This window comes from Leptonychotes weddellii, chromosome X (assembly GCF_054177405.1).
Source record: "Leptonychotes weddellii isolate Sample4059 chromosome X, ASM5417740v2, whole genome shotgun sequence".
In the NCBI taxonomy this organism is placed as follows: Eukaryota; Metazoa; Chordata; class Mammalia; order Carnivora; family Phocidae; genus Leptonychotes; species Leptonychotes weddellii.
The window spans coordinates 21,991,078-22,017,905 of NC_138385.1; the positions used below are offsets into that span (position 1 = coordinate 21,991,078).

Consider the following 26,828-nt stretch of genomic DNA (forward strand, 5'->3'; position numbering starts at 1 on the left):
AGGCGAGTGCTTTGGGTTCATAATCAAAAGATTGAGACACAGTCTCACATTCCATAGCCATGGATGAATAGAGGTTCACTCCAGCCTCAATGCTTCCAGTCTCTGATCACTGAGATAGGCAAAATATGACCTCTAGACTTACGAGAGAATATTTTATTTGGCCAAAAAGGAAACAGGATTTATTCTAGGTAAAAGAGTCTAGATATTGAAAAAAAGGCCAGCTATTTTATTGAATTCAAAAGTTGTAAGCCAGGCATGATTTCTTTGCCTTATCAGCATTTTCAGATTTACCAAAGAACAGTTCACCATTTAATAAAGGAAATCCAAAGCCCTGTGATAACCATAATCTATGAAACATTAAGCTGAAAGTCAATTCTACTCTTGATCTTCGAATACCAGATTCTTTCACATTTTTGTTCTTATCCATCAAGAATTTAAGAATCATCTCAAGATTTTTATAGGCAGGAGTGTGTTATTGTTGTTGTTGTTGTTGTTGTTTTTACTGCTGCTTGTATGTTGCTATTTGTACAGAACGAGCTAGCTGACATTTTGTAATCTCTTCAATCAGATTCTTGTTCTAATGTAAGATAGTGTTAAGATTACTAACATATATTGAAGCCCATTGTAATGCTGGGGCTGAAGGACAAGTGTCATGTGTATGTCCTAGGTTTTCTGTAACTAAAGAAACGTTCACTATTACACATCAAACACAAAAAATGTAATCTGTAGCCCAAGATAAAACCAAGTCTTTGTCATAGCAAGGTACTTGTAAAGATCACATGGACGTGCTATTGAATTTACTCTGCAATAAAATAAATGCACTATCAACTAATATTTTTCCAATTGCTTTCAGAGAAATAGAGACCAAAGAGGTGTGTGTGCATGTGTATGTGCATGCCTGCATTCATGAGCATGTGTTCTATTAACAGTTATTTATACTAGTCCCACTCTCAAGTAGAATGTCTACCCCTGAGGAATGAAAGGCACTGAAAGCCATAAAATAAAAATGATTCAAATATTTGAAAAAACAATACCAAGTATACAAACTTTTGTTCTTGATAATATTTCTTATTTGTGGTTGATTCACTGCTCGATTTTAGTGAAGAACCTAGTATACACCGTAAAAACTTTTAAGCCCTTAAGCTGTGTGACTTTGCACTGCCCACACTTACCAAATCAACTTACTTTTTTTCCCCTTACTCTTATTTCCCATGTTGATGACACAAGACAGTGAGAAAATCCTCTTAATTTCCCCCAAAAAACATTGGATTATAATCTAACAAAGAGAAAGGTTTCTATCTATTCAGAATCATTCATTCCCAATTCTTGATTTTCCTTATGCTCCCAGCCTGATTTCTTTTGATCTTTAACTGATTCTACGAGATGCTGGACAAGGAGACACATAATAATTTCTTATTTTTATGAATTTTTACATCAAAGGTGTCCTTTGTTTAGAATGTCACATTGTATTATTGAAAATATTACATAAGTGTATAAAATGTATATTTTAGAACTTGTAGATGTCCAGGTTTAATGTTTTGGGGTCCCCAATATTATCATTGTCTAATATTGGGCACAGCCAAAGTGCCAAGAATAACAGAATTCACTTTACTGGGAATTTTTGTCTAAAAAGTAAATCTCAGAGAAATGGTTCTGAGGGAGGCTGTGAAGGATTTACTGTTTAATCAAATTGTTCTTTGTCAGCATGCAACAAAGAAGTGTTCCAGTTGTATCCTAGTCCAATTTATACAAGTGTTGTTCATTGTCGACATGCATAAAGAAACTTATTAAAAATGAAATGTCTCAGTAGAACTTTAAAGTGTCTGCCTGTATTTTTCATGTTCTTTTCCAATACATTTGCACAGAAGAATGTTTATATTTTAGCATTCTTTTGTCATATTTTGTAGCCTGTAATGTTAATGTATTTTCAGCCAGATAGAAAATATTACACATAGAATAGAACTACTCATGAGACAAATATGTTAGAGCAAATATTATTTCTATCATGTTTATAAATTATACAATTGCCAGCATCTGTTTTCTGTTAGTCCTTGTCCCACGCCTACCCCACTGCTGATTATAAAAAGATTGGGATTGAAAAACATCTTAGAATCGGTCCAGAAACTCCATTTGGAACTGGATGCAATTGCAGGGATGTTGATGCAGTTCAAAATGAGGAATGCTTATTGTTTAAGATCTGCTTCTCCATTTGTCGTAATTTATTTCTTAGACGATTCCTGCACTCATGAGGATATTGCTTCCCACCTGGATACTTGCGGTGCTGAAACTATAAATCAGATTAGTCGTTGTGGCTTATATCCATGGAGGGCTTTGTGTTGAGGAGTGCAAGAGTTAGGGTTCATATCTCCACTTATTTATTCAGTAGAGCAGTCCATAAAGAAAGCTGTTTCTCACTGATTCTTTATATTCTTTTGTAAATTATTATTAAATATTTCAGGGGTATAAAATAACATAATGAACAGCTGTAAACCCACAACTTCGCTTTAAAAATTAACAAATACAAATGAAGTCCCTGTGTGTCCTTTTGTGGTCCCATTCCTCTTTCTTCCCTGCAGGGGAAATGACAGTCCTAAATTTAATCATCCTTGTACATATTCTTACACTTTTACAAATACATGCATACCTATAAAAATAAGTTTTCTCCAGGTGTTTAAATTTCATATGAATAACTTGCTTTCTTCTTTCATCATTATTTTTAAAATGTTTATCCATATTGAGGCACGTACTTCTACTCCATTCAAATTAGCTTCTGTGTTTTTTACACTGTATGAAGGGAGCAAAATTTATCCATTTTCCTATTGATACACATTTAGGTTAGGACACACACACATCAGTGAATTTGCTTCCTCAAAATGTTCTTGGGTATTAGTCTTTTCTGTTCCATATAGAATTTAGGATCAGGTTTTCAAACTCTATGAAAAATGTTGTTGGATATTGACTGAAATTACATTGAACTTACAGAACTGATAAAGGAAAATTGACATCCTAGGGATATTGAGGCTTGTGGGCCATGAGCACAAGATATCTCTCCATTGATTGAATCTTTGTATATCTTCTTCAATTCAAAAAGTTTGAACATCTTTTTTTGTATTTTATTTTACTTTTTTAAGTTTTTATTTTAATGCCAATTAGTTAACATACAGTGTTGTATTTGTTTCAGGTGTACAATATATTCAACAATTCCATACAACACCCAGTGCTCATCACAAGTACACTCCTTAATCCCCATCACCTATTTCTCCCAATTCCCCCACCCCCTCCCCTCTGGTAACCATCAATTTGTTCTCTATAGTTAAGAGTCTGTTTCTTTGTCTCTCTCTCTCTCTCTCTTTTTTCCCCTTTGCTTGTTTGTTTTGTTTCTTAAAGTCCACATATGAATGAAATCATATGGTATTTGTCTTTCTCTGACTTATTTCGCTTAGCATAATACTCTCTAGCTCCATCCATGTCATTGCAAATGGCAAGATTTCATTCTTTTTCATAGCTAAATAATATTCCAGTGTGTGTGTGCGCGCGCACACGTGCGCTTGTGTGTGTGTGTGTGTACCACATCTTCTTTATCCATTCATCGATCAGTGGTCACGTGGGCTGCTTCCATATCTTGGCTAGTGTAAATAATGCCACTATAAACATAGGAGTACATGTATCCCTTTGAATTAATGTTTTTGTATTCTTTGGGTAAATATGCAGTAGTATGATTGCTGGATAGTAGGCTAGCTCTATTTTTAACTTTTTGAGGAATCTTCATACTGTTTTCCTTAGTAGCTGTGCCAGTTTGCATTCCCACCAACAGTGCAAGAGGGTTTCCCTTTCTCCACATCTTCGCCAACACCTGTTGTTTCTTGTGTTGTTGATTTTAGCCATTCTGACAATTGTGAGGTGATATTTTATTTTTAGGTTGCAAGAGTGCAACAGATTTCTGTACGGTGGTTTTCTATCCTGGAACTTTGCTGAAATCGTGTATCAGTTTTAACAATTTTTTGGTAGAGTCTTTTGGGTTTTCTTATGTAGAGTATCATGTCATCTGCAAATAGTGAAAGTTTTACTTCTTCCTTGCCAATTTGGGTGCCTTTTATTTCTTTTTGTTGTCTGCTGTGGCTAGGACTTCCAGTACTTTGTTAAGTAAGTTAGAGTGGTTAGAGTGGACATCCCTGTCTTGTTCCTGACCTTAGGGGAAAAGCTCTCAGTTTTTCCCCACTGAGGACAATGTTAGCTCTGGGTTTTTCATATATGGTCTCTACTATGTTGAGGTATGTTTCCTCGAAACCTACTTTTTTGTGGATTTTTATCATGAATGGGTGTTGTACTTTATCAAATGCTTTTTCTGCATCTATTGAAATGATCATATGGTTCTTATCCTTTCTCTTATTGATGTGCTGTATCACATTGTTTGATTTGTGAATATTGAACCACCCTTGCAACCCAGGAATCTCACTTGATCATGGTGAATGATTTTTTTAATGTATTGTTGAATTTGGTTTGCTAATATCTTGTTGAGGATTTTGCATCTATGTTTATCATGGATATTGGCCTATAGGTCTCTTTTTTTGTGATGTCTTTATCTGGTTTTGGTATCAGGGTAATGCTGGCCTCATAGAATGTATTTGGAAGTTTTCCTTCCTTTTCTATTTTTTGAAATAGTTTGAGAAGCATAAGTGTTAACTCTTCTTTAAATGTTTGGTAGAATTCACCTGTGAAGCCATCTGGCCCTGGACTTTTGTTTGTTGGGAGTTTTTTGATTACTGATACAATTTCTTTGCTGGTTATCAGTCTGTTCAAATTCTCTATTTCTTCTTGATTCAGTTTTTGTAGTTCATATATTTCTAGGAATTTATCCATTTCTTCTAGGTTGTCCAATTAGTTGGCATACAATTTTTCATAATATTCTCTTTAATTGTACTTCTGTGATACTAGCTGTTATTTCCCCTTTCTCATTTGTGATTTTATTTATGTGAGTCCTTTCTCTTTTTTTCTTGATAAGTCTGGCTAGGGTTTATCAATTTTGTTAGTTTATTCAAAGAACCAGTTCCTGGTTTCATAGATCTGTTCTACTGGTTTTTTTGTTTTTGTTTTTGTTTTTTTTTTTTAGTTTCTATATCATTTATTTCTGCTCTAATTTTTATTTATCTCCTTCCTTCTGCTGGTTTTAGCTTTTGTTTATTGTTCTTTTTCTAACTTCTTTAGGTGTAAGGTTAGGTTGTGTATTTGAGATTTTTCTTGCTTTTTGAGGTAGGATATTTTGCTATAAACTTCCCTTTTAGAATCATTTTTGCTGCTTCCCAAAGGTTTTGGACTGTTATGTGTTCAATTTCATTAGTTTCCATGTACTTTTTTATTTCCTGGTTGACCCATTCATTGTTTAGTAGCATGTTATTTAACCTCCATGTATTTGTAGTCTTTCCAGGTTTGTTTTTTTTTTGTTTTTTTTTTTTGTGGCTGACTTCTAGTTTCATAGCATTGTAATCAGAAAAGATGCATGGTATATGACTTCAATCTTCTTGAATTTGTTGAGGCTGGTTTTGTGGGCTAATATGTGATCTATTCTGGAGACTGTTCCATGTGCACTTGAAAAGAATGTATTCTGCTGTTTGGGGATGGAATGTTCTGAATATATTTATTAAGTCCATCTGTGCCTATCATTCAAAGCCATTGTTTCCTTGTTGATTTTCTGCTTAGATGGTTTGTCCATTAATATAGGTGGGTTGTTTAAAGTCCCCTACTATTATTGTATTATTATCGATTAGTTCCTTTATGTTCATTACTAACTGTTTTATGGATTTGGGTGCTCCCATCTTGGGTGCACATATATTTACAACTGTTGTATCTTCTTTTTGGATTATCCCCTTTATTATTATATAATGTCCTTCTTTGACTCTTGTTACAGTCTTTGTTTTAAAGTCTATTTTGTCTGATATAAATATTGCTACTCTCTCTTTTGACATCCATTTGCATGATAAATGTTTCTCCATCTCCACACTTTTAATCTGCAGGTGTCTTTATGTCTAAAATGAGTCTCTTCTAGGCAGCATATAGATGGGTCTTTTTTTATCCATTCTATCATCCTGTGTATTTTGATTGGAGGGTTTAGTCCATTTACATTCAAAGTAATTTTTTTAAGATTTGTATTTATTTATTTGAGATAGAGTGAGTGAGAGAGAGAGAGAGAGAAAGAGAGAGAACACAAGCCAGGGGGAGAGGCAGAGGAAGAGGGAGAAGCAGACCCCCTGCTGGGTAGGAAGCCCAATGCAGGGCTCTATCCCAGGACCCTGGGATCATGACCTGAGCCAAAGTCAGATGCTTAACCAACTGAGACATCCAGGTGCCCCTCAAAGTAATTATTGATAGATATGTATTTACTGGCATTTTATTACTTGTTTTGTGGTTGTTTCTGAAGATTTTCTCTGATCCTTTCTTGTCTTTCTCTCTTTCATGTTTTACTGGTTTTCTTTAGTGATGTATTTGGATTTATTTCTCTTTCTTCTTTGTATGTTTATTAGTGGTTTCTGATATTTGGTTACCATTAGGTTTGTATACAACCTCTTCTGCATATAGCAGTCTGTATTAAGTTGATGGTCATTTAAGTTTGAACCCAGTCTTTTCTCCTCTCCTCCCCATGTTTTAGGTATATGTTATATTTTATATCCTTTTTGTGAGTTCCTTGACTGATTTTTTACAGAAATATTCATTTTTATTCATTTTGTGTTGTCTACCTTTATACTATCACTTTTGGTCTCTCCTTTCCACTCAAAGAGTCCCCTTTAATATTTCTTGCAGGGCTGATTTACTGTTTATGAATTCCTTTAGTTTTTGTTTGTCTGGGAAACTCTTTATCTCTCCTTCTATTCTGAATGATTGCTGTATAGAATATTCTTGGCTGTGGATTTTTCCCATTCAGGACATTGACTATATGACGCCACTTTCTTCTGGCTTGCTAAGTTTCTGTTGAGAAATCTCCTGCTAGCCTTATGGGTTTTCCCTTGTAAGTTACTGACTTCTTTTTGTCTTGGTGCTTTTAAGATTTTCTCTTTATCACTATATTTGCAAATTTAATTATAATATGTCTTGGTGTGGGTCTGCTTTTGTTGATTTTGATGGGAGTTTTCTGTGCTTCCTGGATCTGGATATCTGGTTCCTTCCCCAGATTAGGGAAGTTTTCAGCTATTATTTCTTCAAATAAATTTCCTGCCCTCTCTTCTCTCTTCTTCTTCTAGGACTCCTATAATAAGAATACTATTACGTTTTGATGGAGTCACTGAGTTCCCTAAGTCTATTCTCATTTTATGTAATTATTTTTCTCTCTTTTGTTCAGCTTGATTACCTTCCATTACTCTGTCTTCTAGGTCACTAATTCATTCCTCTGTTTCTTCCATCCTGCTGCATTCCATCAGGTGTGTTTCTCAATTCATTTATTGAGCCTGTTATCTCTACTGTGTGTTAAGGGTCGCACTCGTGTCTTCGTCCTTTCACAAATCCAGTGAGTATCCTTATGATCATTGCTTTAAATTCTCTATCAGGCGTGTTACATATATCTGTTTCACTACATCTCTGGCTGTGGCCTTGTCCTGCTCTTTCATTTGGGATAAATTTCTCTGTCTTCTCATTTTATTTGACTCTATGTCTGTTTCTGTGTGTTAAGAAAGTCAGCTATGTTTTCTGCTCTTGAAAGTAGTGACTTTATGAAGAGGGGGTCCTGGAGTGCCCTTCAGTGCAGCATCCCCTCTTCACCAGAATGTGATACTTCAGGAGAGTATCCTATGTGTGTTGTTTAGGCCCTGTTGTTGTGCCCAGGGCACTTTTCCTTTCAGTGCACTCATCTGCCCTGACTCTCTGGCTGTTGTGGGCTGTGCTTACTCTCTATGGTGCTACTGGGACCCAGGCAAGCCAGCTCTGAGTGGGGATGCCCACTGGGGAGCTTGGGAGCAGGTTGGTGGTGTTAGCAAAATTTGCATTGGGCCACTAGTACTATGCCAGATCCCCTAAAATGCTGCAGGGCTAGGGGCTGTGTGCCAGGGTGGCAGAGGGCACAGTGCAATGGCTGGGCATGACGTGAGGCAGCAGCTGTGCACCTGGCATGTGAGCATGGTGTACATGGGTACCTGGGCATGTATGGCTGGGCACTGCCCTGCAGCTGCACTGGGTGCTCACTCAGCTCTAATGAAATTTGCCCTGAGCCAATGCTACCAGTGTCTGTGCTGCCCCACCTCCCAGAGGTGACCCTGTTTATGCTGGGGTATGGGAGAGGAAAATGGCACCTGCCAACTCCCTCATTTTCAGTGAAGTCCCCCAACACTCTCTGAAATCAGGTTGAATAGATCTGTCTCCCATTTGCCTCTGACATTGTGTAAACTGCCATTTTTATGTTGCCTCTCTGCACAGCCTGCTGTCTCTTTAAGGGCAGTGACCCAGCTATCACTCGCCCTCATGGCTCACCCAGTGCTGAGTCTGCTCACTTAAAGTTCCAGGCTCCCAAGTCCCACTGGTTATACAAACTCAGGTTTTCTAAGCCAAATGTTAAGGAGATTAGTCTTCCCCATGTGAAATCCCTGGTGTGAGGGCCTGTTTCTCTGCCCTTTCCTCCCCATGCAGCTCCATCCCTCCTGTGGGCAGCCTCCCTCCACCTTTCTGACCTTCCTAAACTTTCAGATGCAACTTCTTCTCTATATTTAGTTATGGTCTTTGTTCTGCGAGTCTTCGAATCACTTTCTGGCTTATTGACTTGGATGTGGATGATATCTAGTTGTAAACAGGGTGAGTTCAGGGTCCTCATACTCTGCCGTCTTCCCAAGCTCCTAAAAATGTTCTAAAAATCTTACATAAAAGAATGTTGAACTTTTTTTGCTAGATTTATTATTGTGAGATTTTTTAAGTGCATATTCTAATTTGGCTTCCATATATAGACATGATGTTGATCTTTTTTTCTGTTGATCTTGTATCCAACAACTTTGCTGTCCTCTTCTATTTCTCACAGTTTACCTATACATTCCATTTTTGTCTCTTCCTTTTCAGGTATTACACATTATATATTTTTGGTTGCCTTATCATGATAGCCAACATCTCTAGTACAACATTGAATTAGAAGCATTAATTGTAGTACTTCTGAGTTTAAGAGGACTATCTCTATTATTTTATTACTAGGTGTGATGATTACTTTAGGATTTTGGTAAATCATTTTATAATATCCAGTAAGTCCCCTTCTAGTCCTGTTTTGCTGAAAGATTCTATCATGAGTAGGAACTGAATTTTATATAATGTTCTTTCTGTATTTAAGATAATTTTTCTTTAATCCATTATGAAATGAACTTAAAGTGAATTGGATTAATTCAATGATGAATTAACTACATTTTCAAAAGTTAAACCATTGTAGCGTTCGTGCCTACTTGGTTGAATTTCCTTTTTTTAAAAGATTGTATTTATTTATTTGAGAGAGAGAAAGAGAGAGTGTGTGCACGAGGTAGGGGAGGGGCAGTGGGAGAGGGAGAAGCAGACTCCCAGCTGATGAGAGCAGACTCCCAAGACCCTGAGATCATGACCTGAGCCAAGGTCAGATGCTTAACCAACTGAGCCACCCAGGCTCCCCAGTTATAATTTCTGTATTTGTGTATATGTATGTGCATGTGTGCTGGTTTGCTTTCCAGATCTTTTATTGGAGATTTTTGCAGCCATATTTATAAGTGAGATTGGCCTATAGAAAAGTCCCTTTTTTTCTTACCCCATTTTGGAACTAGATTATAGGAGTCTCGCAAAATCATTCAGGAAGATTTCTCTCTTTTCCTCTTGTCTGGTATAGCTTAAAGTAGAAATTATCTGTTCCTTGGAAGTTTAGCAAAATACACATACAAAACCATGTGGGCCATTTTCAGTGTCCTTAATGTGTATTCAGGCTTTGTATTTCTTCTCAAGTCCATTTTGTTTCCTTGAAAAATGTGTACTTCTTCTAAGGTTTCAAACTTACTGGCATAAAGTTGTTCATAGCACTCTCGTTTTATATTTTAATCTTTGATGTTTATTTGTATCATTTCTTTTCTTATTTTTCTTGCTCTCTCTTGCCAGAGGGTTCTCTATTTTATTATTCATGTCAAAGGCACAGATTTTGGTTTTGTTGATCTTCTCTATTCCTTCTTTGTTTCTGGTTTCATTAACTTCTGCTCTTACCTTTTTGTTTGTTTGTTTCCTTCTACTTATATGCAGTCCTTTTTCTAACTTTATGAGTTGGACACTTTGTTCATTAATTTTCAGTTGTTCTTTTCTATTAAATGTATGTAAGGCTGTAAATTTCCTTTAAGTAACTGTCTAAGCTGTATCACACAAGTTTTTATAAATAGTATTTTCATTGTTATTCAGTTCCTGATTTCCAATATAATTTTTATGTAATCCATGAATTATTATGAAGTGTGTTTTTAAAGAACACTTTTCTGTGGTGGGTTTTTTGTTTTGTTTTGTTTTGTTTTGCTTATTGATTTCTAATTTTAGTGCATTTTGCTGAAACATTGTGATCTGCAGGATGTAAAATCTTTGCCATTTATTGAGCCTTGCCTTGGGAACTACTCTTTGTCAGTTTTAGTAGGTATTCTCTATGTGCTTGAAAAGAATATGTATCATATAGTCCATATATGTCCAGTATATTAAAGTTGTTAACTGTACTATTCAAATTTTCTACTTCCTCACTAATTTTTTATCTTCTTATTACTGATTGTGAAATTTTCAACTTGTCTTATTATCAGTCTATCAGCTTTTGCTTTATCTATCTGGAAGCTATATTTTCTTAATCAGTCTGGATTTTTACATCTCCCTGACGAATTATTCCTTTTACCATTACATAATGACTCTCTTTATCCATAATGCTTTACCTTGAAATCTATTTTGTCTGATAATGTTATAGCTACACCAAACTTCTCTTGGATGGTACTTTTCTAGAATGCTTTTTCCTTTTATTACCGAATTTTATTAGTATATTTCAGCACATCTCTTATTAACATAAAGAACATAACTAGATTTTCTTTTCCACTGAGTTCCAGAGTCTCTCTCTTTTAGATTTCAAGTTCAGTTTGTTTTTATTTACTGGGGTTACTGACATGTTTGGATTTACAGCCCAGAATCTTCTTTTGTGTCTCCTATTTATAATATTTATTTTTTCTTTGTCTTTCCCCCTTTTCTGCTTTTTCTTTGATTGAGTTATCTTCACTCTTTTTCAACCTTGCAAGTTGTAAATTTCTGTATATTTCTGTTCTTTTGATCATTACAACTGATTTCTTAACATTTTATTAAAATATAACACATATACAGAAAAGTACAAAAGTCGTAACTGTACAGCCTAGTCAATTATCTAAGTATAAAACGCCTGTTAACTGCCACCCAAGTCAAAAGGTAGGATACTATACCCAGAAGCCTCCTTTGTGGCCCTCCCCAATTATTACCTCCTCCTTCTTTCCTCCCCAATATAACTATCCTGACTTCTAATATCTGCCTGCTTTCCAAAAATTGTATTAATGGAATTTTACAGTATGTATGATTTTGCATCTCATATCTTTCCCTCAACATTATTTTTGGAGGAATTCATCTATATTATGGCACATAGCTGTAGATCATCCATTTTCATTGTGACATACTATTTTTTTTTTTTTGCAAATTACCTACCACAATTATATCTTCTATTGTTGATGGATATTTAAAGCATTTCCATTTTTTGGCTAACACATATAATTCTATGAACACTTTTATACATATCTTTCAGTGAACATTTGCTTGCTTGCACTTCTGTTGAGTAAATACTAAGAATTGGAATCGCTGAACCACAAGGTATACATATATCAAACTTTAGCAGATAATGTCAAAGAGTTTTCCAAAGTGGTTGTACCAATTTATATAGTCACCTGTAGTATATGAGACTTTTTATTACTTCACATGGTCACCAACACTTATTACTCTCAGTCTTATAGATTTTAACCATTCTTGTAAGTGTGCAGTGGTATTTCATTGTTATGTTATTTTGTATCTACCTGATAAGTGATGATGCTAAGCATGTTTCCATATGGTTTTGTAGACTTGGATATCATCTTTTATAAAGTACCTCTTCAGATCTCTTGCCCATTTTTCTTTTTTTAAAGATTTTATTTATTTATTTATTTACCTGCGAGAGAGACAGACAGACAGACAGACAGACAGAGAGAAAGAGACAGAGCGGAGGGAGGGGCAGAGGGAGAGGGAAAGTCAGAGAATCTCAAGCAGACTCCGTGCTGAGCACAGAGCCCAATATGGGGCTCAGTCTTATGACCCTTAGATCAGGACCTGAGCCAAAACCAAGAGTCAGATGCTTAATCGGCTGAGCCACCCAGGCATGCCAAGATCTCTTACCCATTCTTCTATTGAATTGTGTGTCTTATTATTGATTTGAAGAAATTCTTTGTATATTCTGGATACAAGCTCTTTTTCATTTATATGTGCTGTGAATATATTCTACCACTTATAGCATGTTTTTTCTTTGTCTTTTGATTTGAAGACAATCTAATTATGATACAACCCAATTTATTATTTTTTGCCCTTATGGTTAGCATTTGTGTGTACTGTTTAAGAAATTTTTTTTACCCTAAGATCATGAAATTTTTTTCTTTTGTTGTGTTCTAGAAGTTTTGATAGTTTATGTTTACTATATTGTATGTGGAATTAATTTTATATATGGGGTGATGGTTTTTCTTCTAGTGGATATTCCGTTGCCCAGAACCACTTAAAACAGCAGCTATTTCACAGTCGCCTGCAGTGCCATCTTAACCATAAATCAAGTATCCTTATAAGTTTTAAGACTATTCACTCTCATTGGTCTATTTGCCATTGTGTCAATACTCACTGTCGAAATTAACATAACTTTACAGTAAGTCTTGCTGTTGGCTAGAGTACATCTTCTCACTTTATTCTGCTTCTTTCTTTAGCTGGTTAATATTTACACACATGTACAAACACACACACATACACAAACTGCCAAGATATTGATTGAGGTTGCATTTAATCTACAGAATAATTTGGGGGAAATTGACGTCTGTAATTTTGTTTTTCAGGTAATGAGTTTGGCATAGCGTTCCATTTATCCAAGTCTTCTCTAATTTTTCTCATAAAGCTTTATAGTTTTCATCATAAGTCTTGCAAATATTTTTTTAAGTTTATTACTAGGTGTATGATGTTTTGATGCTGTTATACATGGTTTAAATATTTCTCGTTGCTGATATAAAGAGAACTTTTTTATATATTAGCCTAATATCTAGAGAACTTGCTAAATTCACATATTCTAATGATTTATCTATATAGAGTCTTTTTATAGTGTGTATATGCACAATCATACTATCTTTGAATAATGATGGTTTTATTTATTCCTTTTCAATATAAATTTTTTTCTTTTTCTTATATTATTGCACTGGCTAGGACCTCTAAAATTATGGTGTATAGAAGTGATGATCATAGGCATCTTTTCTCAGTTCAAAAATAGAAAAACTATTTCAACATCTCACTATTAAATATGATGTTTGCTGTAGGGTTTTTTGTAGCTAATCTTTATCAGATTAATGTTCTTCTTAGTTTTAGTTTGCTATAAGCCTTTATCATGAATAGATGTTTAGTATTTTACTAAGTACTTATATATATCTATTTAGATGATCATATGATTTTTTTCTTTTATTCCATATATGTGATGAATTACATTGATTGATTTTCAGATAGAAACATAATCGTGTATTCCTAGAATAAGCACAAATTGGTCATTACATTATTTCATGTTATGTAATGCTAGATTTGTTGTTTATGTTTTGTTTAAGATTTTGCATTCATATTCATGAGTAAAATTGACCTGTATTTTTTCCTATAATATTCTTGTCAGGATTTTATATCAAGGTTATGCTGGCCTCATAACTCACACTGTGGTGTTTCCTCTTTTTCTATTCTTTGAAAAAGATTATTCAAGACTGGTGGTTTTTATTCCTTAAAAGTTTGGTATATTTACAAGTGAAGTCATCTGAGACTGTGATTTTCTTTGTGGGAATATTTTTCATTTGTGGATTTACGTTCTTTATAGAAACCATTCAGTTTCCTTTTGTGTGTATGTGTTCATTATTGTAAGTTGTGTTTACTAGGAATTTGTCCATTTCATTGAAATTTTCAAATGTATTGACAAAAAGTTGTTTGTAATGTTCTTTTATGATGTTTTATGTCTGTACATTCAATAGCAATGTCATCTTTTTCGTTAGTGATATTAGTTATTTGGATATTCTGTATTTTCTTCTTCATCAGTTCCCATCAGAAGTTTATCAGTTTTATTGGGCTATGCAAATTGTCAAGCATTGGCTTTCTTGATTCTTTCTATTGTGTGTTTGTTCCTATTTAATTAATTTCAGCTTTTATAATTATTATTTTCTTTCTTCTACCCTTTTTGAGTTTACTTTGCTTTTCCTTTTTCTAATTTCTTGGAATGGATGCATGTGTCATTGTTTTTAGCTGGTTTTCCTTTATACCTTATAAGTTTTCCTATATACATGGATTTAGTTATACCAGTTTTGATATGTTCATTGTATTTTCATTCATTTAAAGTATTTTCTACTTTCCATGATGATTTGCTTTTTGTCCCATAGCTTTTTAGAGGTATATTTTGTAACTTCCAAACGTATATGGATTTTATAGTTACCTTTTGTTTTTCTTTGTATTTCAAGTTTAAGTCCACAGTAGGCAGACAACATGCTATAAATAATTTCAACACTTGAGATACATTGAGACTTGCTTTATAGCCCAGCATATGGTCAATATTTGTAAATGTTCCATGTGAACTTGAAAATTATGTGCATTTTGTATTATTTATTATAGTTCTCTATATGTGTCAATTAGATCAAATTTGATAATCATGTTACTCAGATATTTCACATCCTTTCTGATTCGTTGTCTGCTTGTTCTATCATCAGCTAATGAGAAAGGGGGGCATAAAGTCTCTGACTATGTTGTAAATTTGTCTTTTTCTCTTTTTTGTTCCTTCAATTTTGCTTCATATATTTGGCTTGATATTTTCTTTAGTATTAGAAATTTCTTAGCCATTATGTAGTCAAATATTTTTCTTTCGGCACCCGTGAGACTGACAAAAGCTCTACCCAGCTTCTGAGTCTTCCAGCTGGCTGTTAGAGGCAAAGCATCCATAAATGTCAAAAATCAACTCTCTGGGTTTTCTTTTTCTCCTAGAATGTGGCCCAGTAACTCTTTACTCTTTGTTGAACTCCAGTAATGTCCAACAGTTTTTAAATATATTTTGTCTAAATTTTCCAGTTTCCATCAGGACAGAATAGTAAAAATTACTGAGGTCACATTTACTAGAAACAATTCCACCTTTAAATTTTTATATGCATACTTGACACAATATCTTACTTAACTCCTGAATAGTACAAAGTTTTAGAAATATTTCATTCAGGACACTCTATTGCACATATTATTATTAGGTAGTATTTTATTTCAATATTGTTTTCTAACTCCCAAATTTATTACTATTAATGATATTATTATTATCGTTATAGTTAATGCTTCCTTGCCATCTCTCTGGGCTAGTGGATAGAGTTTATTAGTCCCCATCTCACTAAAACTGCATCCCTTCAAGGGTCCTTACTTTCTGCAGGAATTTCAGTCTAACTCCCCATCTTAATGGGCCAAAAATGTCATCCCTTTTTCCTCTGTGGACATAGATACCCAAGCCCCTAGTCATTACTGGGTATGATAACCACTCAGAGCTGCCAGAAGGTTGACTTATATGCTTACTTCTTTGGCTGTTAGCATCATCTTTGCTTCTGGCATTTGATAATTCTGTTTCTTGTGAGCCAAGACATGCAATTTTTAAAATTATTACATTATATTCAACAGTTCTAAGGTTTATATTGGGATGCTTTAAGGATAGGCTTATCTGCCATTTTGCTGATACTGTTCATCTAGTCCTGTTACTTTTCAGGAAATCACCAGAATGATGGATATATTTTTCTGTGCCTAAATTTTATAGTTGTATAAAGCAATATACACAAAAATTTGCCTCTAATTGTTTCTGTTAGCTCTGACTTGATTGGCTTTGACCCGTTTAGCTCCCTGATCTTAGAAAGGCCCTTTCAGTTCAGCCTTGGGGAAGGCTATTAAGGGAGCATAATTATAACCTCAGATTCATGACAAGAACAGAAATTAGAAATCCAGATTATCAATTAGAGATTCAGAACCAAGATATAGAGAGTAGGTGCTATTTCAAGATCAACCTACTTGAACTACCATTTATTAGGCAAAGCCCCCTTTTTTTTTGTATTTTCTTGGTTCTATACTTTTCTTACAATCTGTTGACCCCACACACAGTTTTACATTCACTCTTCCACCCATTCAGATCTGACTTTACAACTGCTACCTTATCAATACAGCTCTTGCTAAAGCCACCAACAATTTCTGTATTGATAAATTCAGTGGACACTTCTCTGCCCAAATCTCACTTAACCTCTCAGTAATGTTATACTGCTAGCTACTCTCTTCTTGAAAAAGGGTCTTCTTCTGGTGTTAGACCACAATCTCCTGGATTTCCTCCTATCACTCACTGCCTCTCCTTCCCAGTCTCCTTTTGATGGTTCCTCCTTTTTTAGTTTAGTTTAGTTTTGTTTTTTTTTTTTAAGTAATCTCTACACTGAACGTGAGGCTCAAACTCAGGACCCTGAGATTAAGAGTCACATGCTCTTCTGACTGAGCCAGACAGGCACCCCAATGCTTCCTGTTTTTAATATCTTGTCTTTAAATAATGGGATACCTCAGGGCTTATTCCAAGCGTTGTCTATCCTCTCTCCTTAGGGATATCATCTAGTCTCATGCCTTTAAATACCACCTATGTGCTAATGATTGCCAACTTCACATCTCCAGCCCTGGCCTGTTAAATTCATTTGGCTGTCTACACATTATCTCAAAGTTAATGTTTGATCTTCTACCCTTATTCTTCCCTTAGCCTTTCCCATTTCATTAATGGCAGCAGTATCCACCCACTTGTTTAAGCCAAAACTCTCATTTTTCCCCTTCCTTCAATCCCCATATCCAGTCTTGAGGAACTCCTATTGGTTCTACCTCCAAAATATGTCTCAGATCTGTCCAGTGACCCTGTGAGATGTAAGTATTATTACTTCCATTGTGTAGTTACACAAGCAGAAATTAAGAGAGCATGTTAGTAATTTTCCTAAGGGTACACAGCTTTTATGCAGAGGAATCCTTACTTCATATCCACTATTCTTTCTATCATACCTTGACCCACAGAGAATACTTGTGAATGAATTAGTGAACAAATTGATTTAGATAGTAATAAAATCTATACCCATGGCTTTATCAGAAGAATATTCTTACCAACTGAAAAATAACTCTGTACAGTAGAAACCTTTGTTACATAGAAAGAGCCTTGTTACAGGTAATATAGGGTAATACTGATATCATCACATGTCAATACTTCTAAATATATAAAACCAGTTTCAAAATTTGAGATTATGAAAGATAGATGACTTGGCTTCAGAACATTCTCTGTTTCTTTCAAGAGTATATGGCCAATTGTACCCAAAACCTATTGTATTATTCCTTTTGTGTTCTTTCTATAGGCTTTTATCCCCCATTTCCTCCTCCAGCAAGGGTATTCAGTCAAGAAAAAGGTTTGCCAAACTTTTACTTTAGCTTCTCTACTGTCATAACTTTATTAATATTCAGCATGTCTCAACAAAAGTCAAGGGGACAGGGGAGAGAACCTCGGCAGAGCCAGTATACAACTTGATTATATTGGCCAAATAATGAATGACATGTCAAGATAAGACTGTATTTTAATCAACCGGGATTCATTTTAAATGCTTAAATGCAGATATTGTTTGTATGTTCAGGGAAACCAGTTGATTACCATCATTGGCAGCTTTACCTTTTGCATATTATAAATTTTATTAGAAAGCTATCTTTCCAATTGTAGAACTTCTCTTCCTGAATGAAGTTAGAGCACCATTTTACTATGTGTGTGTGTTTTCCCCAGTGATTGCTTACAGCATCATAAAATCCTTATAACATTATTTGTGATCTTAATGAACTTTTAGTGAAACTCACTTGACATTTGTTTAGCACTGACTTCATTTCTAAGCCTTGAATGCCATTATCATTTTATGGACTTTTCAAAATCAATTTGACTTAGGGTTTATTTTATACTTAGAGACTTAACTATCTTTTTTATAGAGTTCCTTGCAAATTCACTGAAATGCTAGAGGTCTTTGTGACATTTGGTTTATATATTTAAAAATAAAAATAGAGTGGGATTTTTGGTAATTCTAATGTCTTTTGGAAAGAATAGACTCTGGTTTTAATAAAATATGTAAATATATCTTCTTTGAATTTCCCACAGAGCTCTGTACCATGGAGTGTGGTAGCCATGGAGTCTGCTCAAGAGGAATTTGCCAGTGTGAAGAAGGCTGGGTAGGACCAACATGTGAAGAACGCTCCTGTCATTCTCACTGTGCCGAGCATGGCCAGTGCAAAGATGGAAAATGTGAGTGTAGCCCTGGATGGGAGGGCGACCACTGCACAATTGGTAAGTACCGCCATACTTTGAACAAAGTACATTGGATTAATTGAAGAAGGAAAAGCATATTAGTGATCTATCACCAGGCTTTTCATAGAATTTGAGGTTGGAGGAGAGAAAAGGGCGAAGGGTTAGCCATAAGTTTGAAAGTTTGGTTAACTGGGAGTGTTCCTCTTTTGTTGATAGTATCTTACTTCTTTCTTGTGTCATTTCTTAGCTCATTACTTCAGTATTCCTTATATTTTCTGTTTTCTGGTGCATTGAGTTACCCAAATGAAAGATGATACATTGGAATAAAGTGTCATTAGTTAATAAGAGAAGTGTTTTTGTTGTGAACATAACATTCACTCCCCATTTTTCCTTTTGAAAAGTATAGGTTGTTTCACTTGAAAGCACTTAGAGACAATTTCATTAAACGGGACTACTTTAACAGAGGCCATTCGATATTATTAGGAGCTGTCTTTAATGTATATGAGGAAGGCACTCCTGACCTACCATCAATAGAACATCTGTGTTGAATTGTTTATCGGGTAGTATAGAGAGTTTGTAACTGAGGCATCTACCCTCTCCCAGCCCTTGTCACGACTTTCACTAATTTTGAGGATGCTGCCTGGGAGAACCGTCTGTGGGTGTGAGAAAGCCTATGTAATAAATCTATCATGCGGTCTTCACACTATAAAAAACAGTAATAATAACTAGAGTTTCAATTTTAAAATATTTTTATTCTTCTGAAAAAAAAATCCAAGTCCTTGACACATACATGTATCTGCCACAAAGGCCTCCTTCATGTGTAGACAGACAAGTACGAATCTCATTGTTCAGCTAAGGAAAGCAGGTCACAGAGTGTTTCTGTGGCATTCCGTGAGCACACAGACATCCCATGCAGACCAAAGGCAAGCATGGACCTCTGGATACCCAATTCATTGTTTGTGGGCTTTTTTTTCCCCCCACCAGACTGTACCACCACTCTCATTTTTAGGTAAAAGTATTTTGTTATAACAGTCAGGACCTGCCAAAGTAATGTATACTATATATAACATATATAACATATAATCTTAATAAACTGCATTACTACTCTACTAAAGGTACGGTAAGTCTTGTTCTGTGACTGTGGAAAATATTTAAGATTCATTAAAAAGGTGGTGAGGGGTGAGACTCCGATGCAGCAGCTGTAATTACATTCCCGCAATACAGTAAGTTTATTGCCTTCACGTAAGAGGATTTAAATATTGTGATGATTACGGGAGGTAGTTACTCCAGAACTCCCTTCTAAAGATATTACTAGTAAGAAGTTCAAGCGAGTGCTCTTTCACGAAAAGTTATTACTGAAATGTAATACTTTTAATGAAATATGACACTTTTTTAGGAAGCCTAATAGAGTTTCTTGCAGAAAAGCCATTAATATCTTTCCCACAGAAAATATTATTCCCAAACTACACAGGCCCTTGTACCAACTTGTGAGCTGCCGGCATTTTGGCAGCTCACAGTTTGCTGTTCTCCTCCCGGGCAACAGATGGTAGACCATTAGTACATGTTGGATAGCTGTGGTCTCCCAGAAATTCATTCAATCACTCTTTTCCCCCCCTTTTAGCTCACTACTTAGATGCTGTCCGAGGTAAGATTCTTCTCACTCGTTTTATAGCAGAAAAATATTGTAAATGGAAAATACGCATGTGGGAAAGGAAGGGTGGGTGGTGTGTGTGTGTGTGTGTGTGTTTCGGGTTTGTGTTTTTACTTCCGGCAGGCTTCCTTAAGTGTGGTATTGTCAGGTTCACGATATAATAGTCTGACTAAAAAATAATTTGTTTTTCCAGCATCAAAGAGTCATTTTTTTTGCCATATTGTATAAAGGATTGACAAGCAGTTTTAAGAACTGTTTTTCTTTGTCTTTCTATGGAGTTTTGTGTGTGTGTGTGTGTGCATGTGTCTGTATGTATAACACAGGCAGGTAATTATTAAATGAACTAGGTTTGGACAGACAGCTGGACACTTTCTTTAACTTAACAATATGGCTCTAAGTCCATGTACAGTATCCTTTCAAGGGCAGAAGAATTCTCCCCTTATAAGTAACCCATCGTGCATCCCCCCAAGGATCTGCCTTTGATAGAGACAATAAGGGTTTTTCTGTCAGATATCCTGGTGCCTTTCTTTACCTCAGCCTCAGAAGGTTGACTATGTTCCAAGTTATCCCTGATTTCTCTGTATCCATTGTATATCTATGATAATGGAACTAGATGAATGGAGCTAGATAAATTCTTTCTTAAACCTATATATATATATATATATATTCATCCTGTACCACTTCTTGAGGAATATATATATATATATATTTACATATAATATATATAATGAGAGAGAGTCTTCATATTTTCTAACAGCCATCTGTCATTTTATTTTAAAGTTGTTTCTTTGCCTGGTCTGTTGATAGTTACTTAGAAAACCATTTGGAAGGAACATTGGATTATGTCTACAGATTTTTGAAAAATTATTTTGCTCTTTATACTTCTGGAATTTTCTTTCAAAGACAGCAAATGAAAAAAAAAATATTGATTGAATTCTCTCCAGTAAAATGCAGATCTGGTCTTGTGCTGCTACTGGGAAAATTCCAGAAGCTATATGCTATTATTGCCATCTCTGTTCATCTGTCCACTGAGCACTTGGCACATACACAGATGCCCTTTGAAATGGCCTAACTCTGAACTATTAGTAGAAAGAGTAGGGCATCCCAGAGAAATTAAAAGTCTAAATAGACACCATTGTTAGTGTTTGCGGTTTATCAATGGATAGAAGTCATTTAAGCACAACAATTTCCTCTTGACTCTATTTATCCAGTCATTCTCTAGAATTCTGAAAGTCTCAATTTGGCACACATTAATTCCATAAACATTTGTTGAGCACCTACTACAGGCCTAATATTATTATGCTAGCTTCTATGCGAGATACCAGATAAATAAAAAATTTAATCCTTACCCTCGGATCAATGCTAATCTTAAAGAAAAAAAGCCAAATAAACGTAAAGCAATTGCAGCACATTTCTAAGGCATTTATATGGACAAATTTTTAATGGCATGGTCTGAACTGCCTACCAATATACTGAAGTCCTGAAGCAGTGATTCACAAGGGAAAAATCAGTACAAACTGGAAGTAGTTAGGGGAAGTTTCTTTTCATAGAAACTGCTGTCTTTTCCCAGCTTATTGGCCACAACTAGATACAATATCATCCATCCAGTTTTGATTGAGCTGAGAAGATTCATTTTTTCAAAAAGAAACAAAAAAAACATTTTTTTGTCCCCATCATAGTTTTCATCTTATCTACACTAGAGGTTGGGAATCGGGGCTAGCATTAATAATGCTTAATTGGCTCTCTAAGGAAAAGCACAGCCGAGTTAGGGATAACAAGTTTCCTGGGAAGGTCTTGTAAGCAAACAACTTCCTTTTCCATTTATTTAACACCTCATCTGAGGGGAGCCCAAGCGATTAGATGCTTTCCTATAGGTAGATACATCATTGTTGGCCAATCCCATTCTGATGTCTCCATGATTGTTATTCTCTGCTGTCTTTACAGATGGCTGCCCAGGGCTCTGCTTTGGAAATGGGAGATGTACCCTGGATCAAAATGGTTGGCACTGTGTGTGTCAGGTGGGTTGGAGCGGGACAGGCTGCAATGTTGTCATGGAAATGCTTTGTGGAGATAACTTGGACAATGATGGAGGTGAGTTATTTACAAAATGTCCATATGAGAAAGGAATAGCCCAGCACAGTGATGACCAATTTGGCCAAGAGTGAAAATTGGGAACCCTTCATATAAGCAATATTGTTATATAAGGCCATACTACTTTTTAAATCATGGTTTATTGAATATTTCCTACCATTAGACAATATTACAAACTCCGCATGCATTATTATATCTCATTTAATTCTCACAACGCCATGAGGTGTGGGCACTACTTTTCCTACTTCTAGATGGAAAAGCTAATGCTTGGAGTGGGGATAGTATGTGACTTTTCCAAGGTCACACAACTAGAAAGTCATAGCACCCTGGTTCCAGTTCAGGTCTATATGACATCAGAGTCTGTTTTCTTAACGACTACAGCCACTCCGCCTCCCGTATCTGTGGCATTTATTATACCATTTATTATATACATGTACCCCTCTTCAAACTGTCAGATGCCTACACTATACACACTGTGAAATCATTTTCTTCATTCTTAGTTATTTAAAGCAACCTCTTGTGTCTCTACCTTTTAGTAATGCTTTGTATCTTTCAAAGGACACAGCATTAAGACAATTCACAGTAGAATTTTTATATTTAATTCAAGAGTTGCCCATGATGTTTTCAAAAGCCATATTGGCTCCAAGGCCTCAGGGTAACCTAACCACTCCTTTTTCAGTCAAACAAACCAAAGTGTCTAATATATTGTTCAATCAGGCCTCAAAACAGCCCAGATCACCTCTGAATGAACCTAAAACAACAAATCCTCACTTTCTTCTTTCTTTCGACTCAAGGAAACATGAAGTTAATACAAAAGTTTTCTTTCTAATCTTGTATATCAGCTTAAGATGAAGTAGGTCATTAAATTTGATTCCTCTGGCTTCTATATCTGCTTAGACAATTATACACTTTGTCATTTGAATCCAAACATGAGACTTAAATCAATAAGGTAGCAATCCTAATTTGAGGATTGCTGGATGTAAGAGTTGCCCCCTTTACTAGTTCTGGCCAGCAGTTTACCTCAAAAGTGACAAGACTTTATGAACTTTAAGTGGAAGCAACTTTGTGATTCGGTGCACAGGGCTTTGAAGTTAAACTTTGTGGCTGCTGCGTACTTACTGGCTGCTGTATGATTTGGGAAAAGTTTCTTCATATCTCTGTGCTTCAATTTCCTTATTTCTGAAATGGGACTGATAATAATATTAACTCTCTCATAGGGTTATTGTAAATATTTATTGTAAAAAAAAATAGAGAAATGAGACAGTTCATGTGAACTCCTTAAAAGATGATAAACTGTCCCCCTCTTCCCCTTCACATGCATAGAACACATATACATACATTAGACTTAGGATAACAGCCCATTTTCGGAAGAGACTGTTTACTACCTATCTAAATTGAAAATTTTAGGGGAAGAGAGGAAAAAAATAAAACAAGACGAAACCAGAGAGGGAGACAAACCGTAAAAGACTCTTAATCATAGGAAACAAACTGACAGTTGCTGGAGGGGAAGGGGAATGGGGTAACTGGGTGATGGGCATTAAGGAGGGCATGTGATGTAATGAGCACTGGGTGTTATATAAGACTGATGAATCACAGGCCTGTACCTCTGAAACCAATAATACATTATATGTTAATTAATTGAATTTAAATTTTAAAAATATATTTAAAAAATAATAAAAATAAATAATGTTGAATGAGAAAAAAAATTGAAAAAAAAATTTTTTATTTGGGAAGCCAGAGTGAGATTTTCAATTAAATGGTGCACTAATCAACTATTTCCTGGACTCTTATGGCCCTTCAAGATTCATCTTCACTTTACTTTCACATGAAATCCTTGATGTAATATAATATAATACAATATAATATAATATAATATATAATCACTAGTAAGATTAGCATACTTGTATTTAGGATTTACTATGTACAAGGCACAGTGCTGAGTCCTTTATGTGAATTATTTCATTTAATCCCCATGAGGCAGGAACTACTATTAATATACTACTTTACAAATTAGGAAGCCAAGACACAGAGAAGTTAAATGAGTTGCTCAAGATCGTATAACAAAGAAATGATAAAACCAGGGTATAAACCTTGGTGGTCTGCCTCATTCCAAAAAGGATTTGAGGTCGTAATAGAGATTTCTCAGTTGATATATTGATTAAAAGGTTTATGCTCAGAAAATACTTTAACAACCTCTATGATTATAATTTCTAACTCAGGGTTAAGCCAAAATAAGTTTCCTGCCTTAATAAAGTACAGCTTGATAAAAATAATTGAATATTTAATTATCAAGCATTTTTATGGCTTTGATGAATGTTTAATGAATGAATCAATTAAATATTAATGAATTAATGGATTATCAGTTCTTAATATCTGTGGTATATATAGACACAAAAGGTATAGAAGATTTTGCTAAATATGTATTGACCTCTGAACATTCCTTTAAAACTGTATATCTATGTGGGAATCAAAAATCAACGACCCTGATTTGAGTTCACTGTATTTTTATGATTGTTTCTTTAGGGAGTAGCAGGGGAAGACTCCTGGAGACTTCCAATTACCATTTTTTTCCTTTAGTAGGATTAAAATGATATTGATGATAAATATACATCTGGTTCTACCCTGAGATGGAAAGATGGATTAAATAACCTCTGAAAGCCCCATGACTGAGATTTTGGACAATAATTTGATTCCTATGCTGTTTAAATATTATCCCTAAGAATACATTAAATGTCCTTCATTTGGTGGTTTCAGCTTTCCAGCTATCCAGAATGACTGGATTCATTTAGTTGAATATGACTAATGATTAATATTTGCATACTTGTTTGTGCATGTGCGTGTGTGTGTGTGTGTGCTTTAATTAAATCAGAAGTGGCAATTGAAACTTTTGGGGGGGAAAATGGTCCTCATTTTTAAAATGTAATCCTTAAGAAATCTTGCCAATCAAAAAAAATGACTTTCAAGCAATTGCTTCAAGTAGCTGCTACCTGATTGCTCCGTATTATAGCTGATCCTTAAAGAATGGCTGGATTTTTTTGCATTCTAATCAGCTTTGAATACTCATTAGTTTAGCTGCTGTTTCCTGCAGCTTTGACTTTAGTTACACTCTGATTCAATGCATTGTGACTCTTAATAGCTAACTGGGCTGCATTGAATATGTGGGTGACACAGCTGGTCTAGGAGCTACCTAAAAGCTCCTTGAACAGTAAGAACAGAACAGAGAACAAATAACCTTTGGATTTTTTTCTTAACATGCAAAACAAGGAAAGCTATCTTAAGCATTGTGTATATAAGAACTAATTACCATAGAAATTATGAACTTATCAAATGCCTCGACCTCATTTCCTTTTAGTCCAAAAGCACCTACCATGTGCACAACCCTGTGCTTGGAAGAGGAGACTTAATATTAATGTGAATGATGACCACAGTTCCATGAGTTAATCATGTGTACCGATTTGGGGTTTAGAAAATGTGATCACCGGGGCGCCTGGGTGGCTCAGTCGGTTAGGCGGCTGCCTTCGGCTCAGGTCATGATCTTAGGGTCCTGGGATAGAGCCCCGCATCGGGCTCCCTGCTCGGCGGAAAGCCAGCTTCTCCCTCTCCCACTCCCCCTGCTTGTGTTCCCTCTCTCGCTGTCTCTCTCTGTGTCAAATAAATAAATAAAATCTTTAAAAAAAAAAAAAGAAAATGTGATCACCTATGTTACGTGCACATATGAATTGACATGAGAAAAAAAGTTTAGACATTACACCAGCTGAATCAGAATAGCTAAAACAAATAGAACAAGCTCGAACCATCAGACATTAAAGAATATTTTAAAGCTCTGATGATTAAAACAAAGTGGTACCAATGGAAGAACAGACAGATCAGACGAGATCGGGCGCGTTCAGGGTGGAGGCCATAGACAAGAACAGACAGATCAGAACAAGCGAATAAAAGTTCTGTCACACACCCCAGTACAAATAAAAATTTAGTGGATTATAAAACCAGCATCAAAAATCAGTAGGGAAAAGAAGCATTATGAAATAAATGGTGCTGAGACAACTACTAAGAAAAAAAAAAAAAAACCTTAGGTTTTCAATTTCTAGCATATTCCAAAAAAAAAATAAGATAAATAAAAACACTCCAGCTGATTAATGACTTTAAGGTAAGAAAACCTCAAACACAATTAGAAGAAAATATAGGTGACAGATCTCAAGACAGGAAAGGACTTCTTAGACATAAAAGCAAGGAAAGAAACCACAATAGGAAAAATAATGATAAATAGGACCTCATAAAAATTTCAAAATTCTTTCTCTTGTTCAGCTAAGTTTATAGGCCATCCAACATCTAACCATTTGGAGATATCAAAATCTGCACTGTCTGATATGGTAGCTACTAATCACATGTGACTATTTCAATTTAACTTAAATAACATTTAAAAATCTGTTTCTTGGGGCGCCTGGGTGGCTCAGTCAGTTAAGTGTCCAACTCTTGGTTTCAGCTCAGGTCATGATCTCAGGGTCATGAGATCAAGCCCCACGTCCAGCT

General features: G+C 35.3%; 1 protein-coding gene across 2 annotated transcripts in view; it reads left to right on the top strand.

Annotated features, from left to right (window-relative positions):
* TENM1 (teneurin transmembrane protein 1) overlaps window positions 1-26,828 on the top strand; it is a 330,568-nt gene that overhangs the window by 139,384 nt on the left and 164,356 nt on the right. For both annotated transcript variants that reach the window (XM_081808286.1, XM_081808288.1), the window contains exons 9-11: window positions 18,410-18,595; window positions 20,178-20,201; window positions 22,152-22,298. In XM_081808286.1, the coding sequence (XP_081664412.1) occupies window positions 18,410-18,595; window positions 20,178-20,201; window positions 22,152-22,298 (357 nt within the window). The remainder of the gene's footprint in view (window positions 1-18,409; window positions 18,596-20,177; window positions 20,202-22,151; window positions 22,299-26,828) is intronic.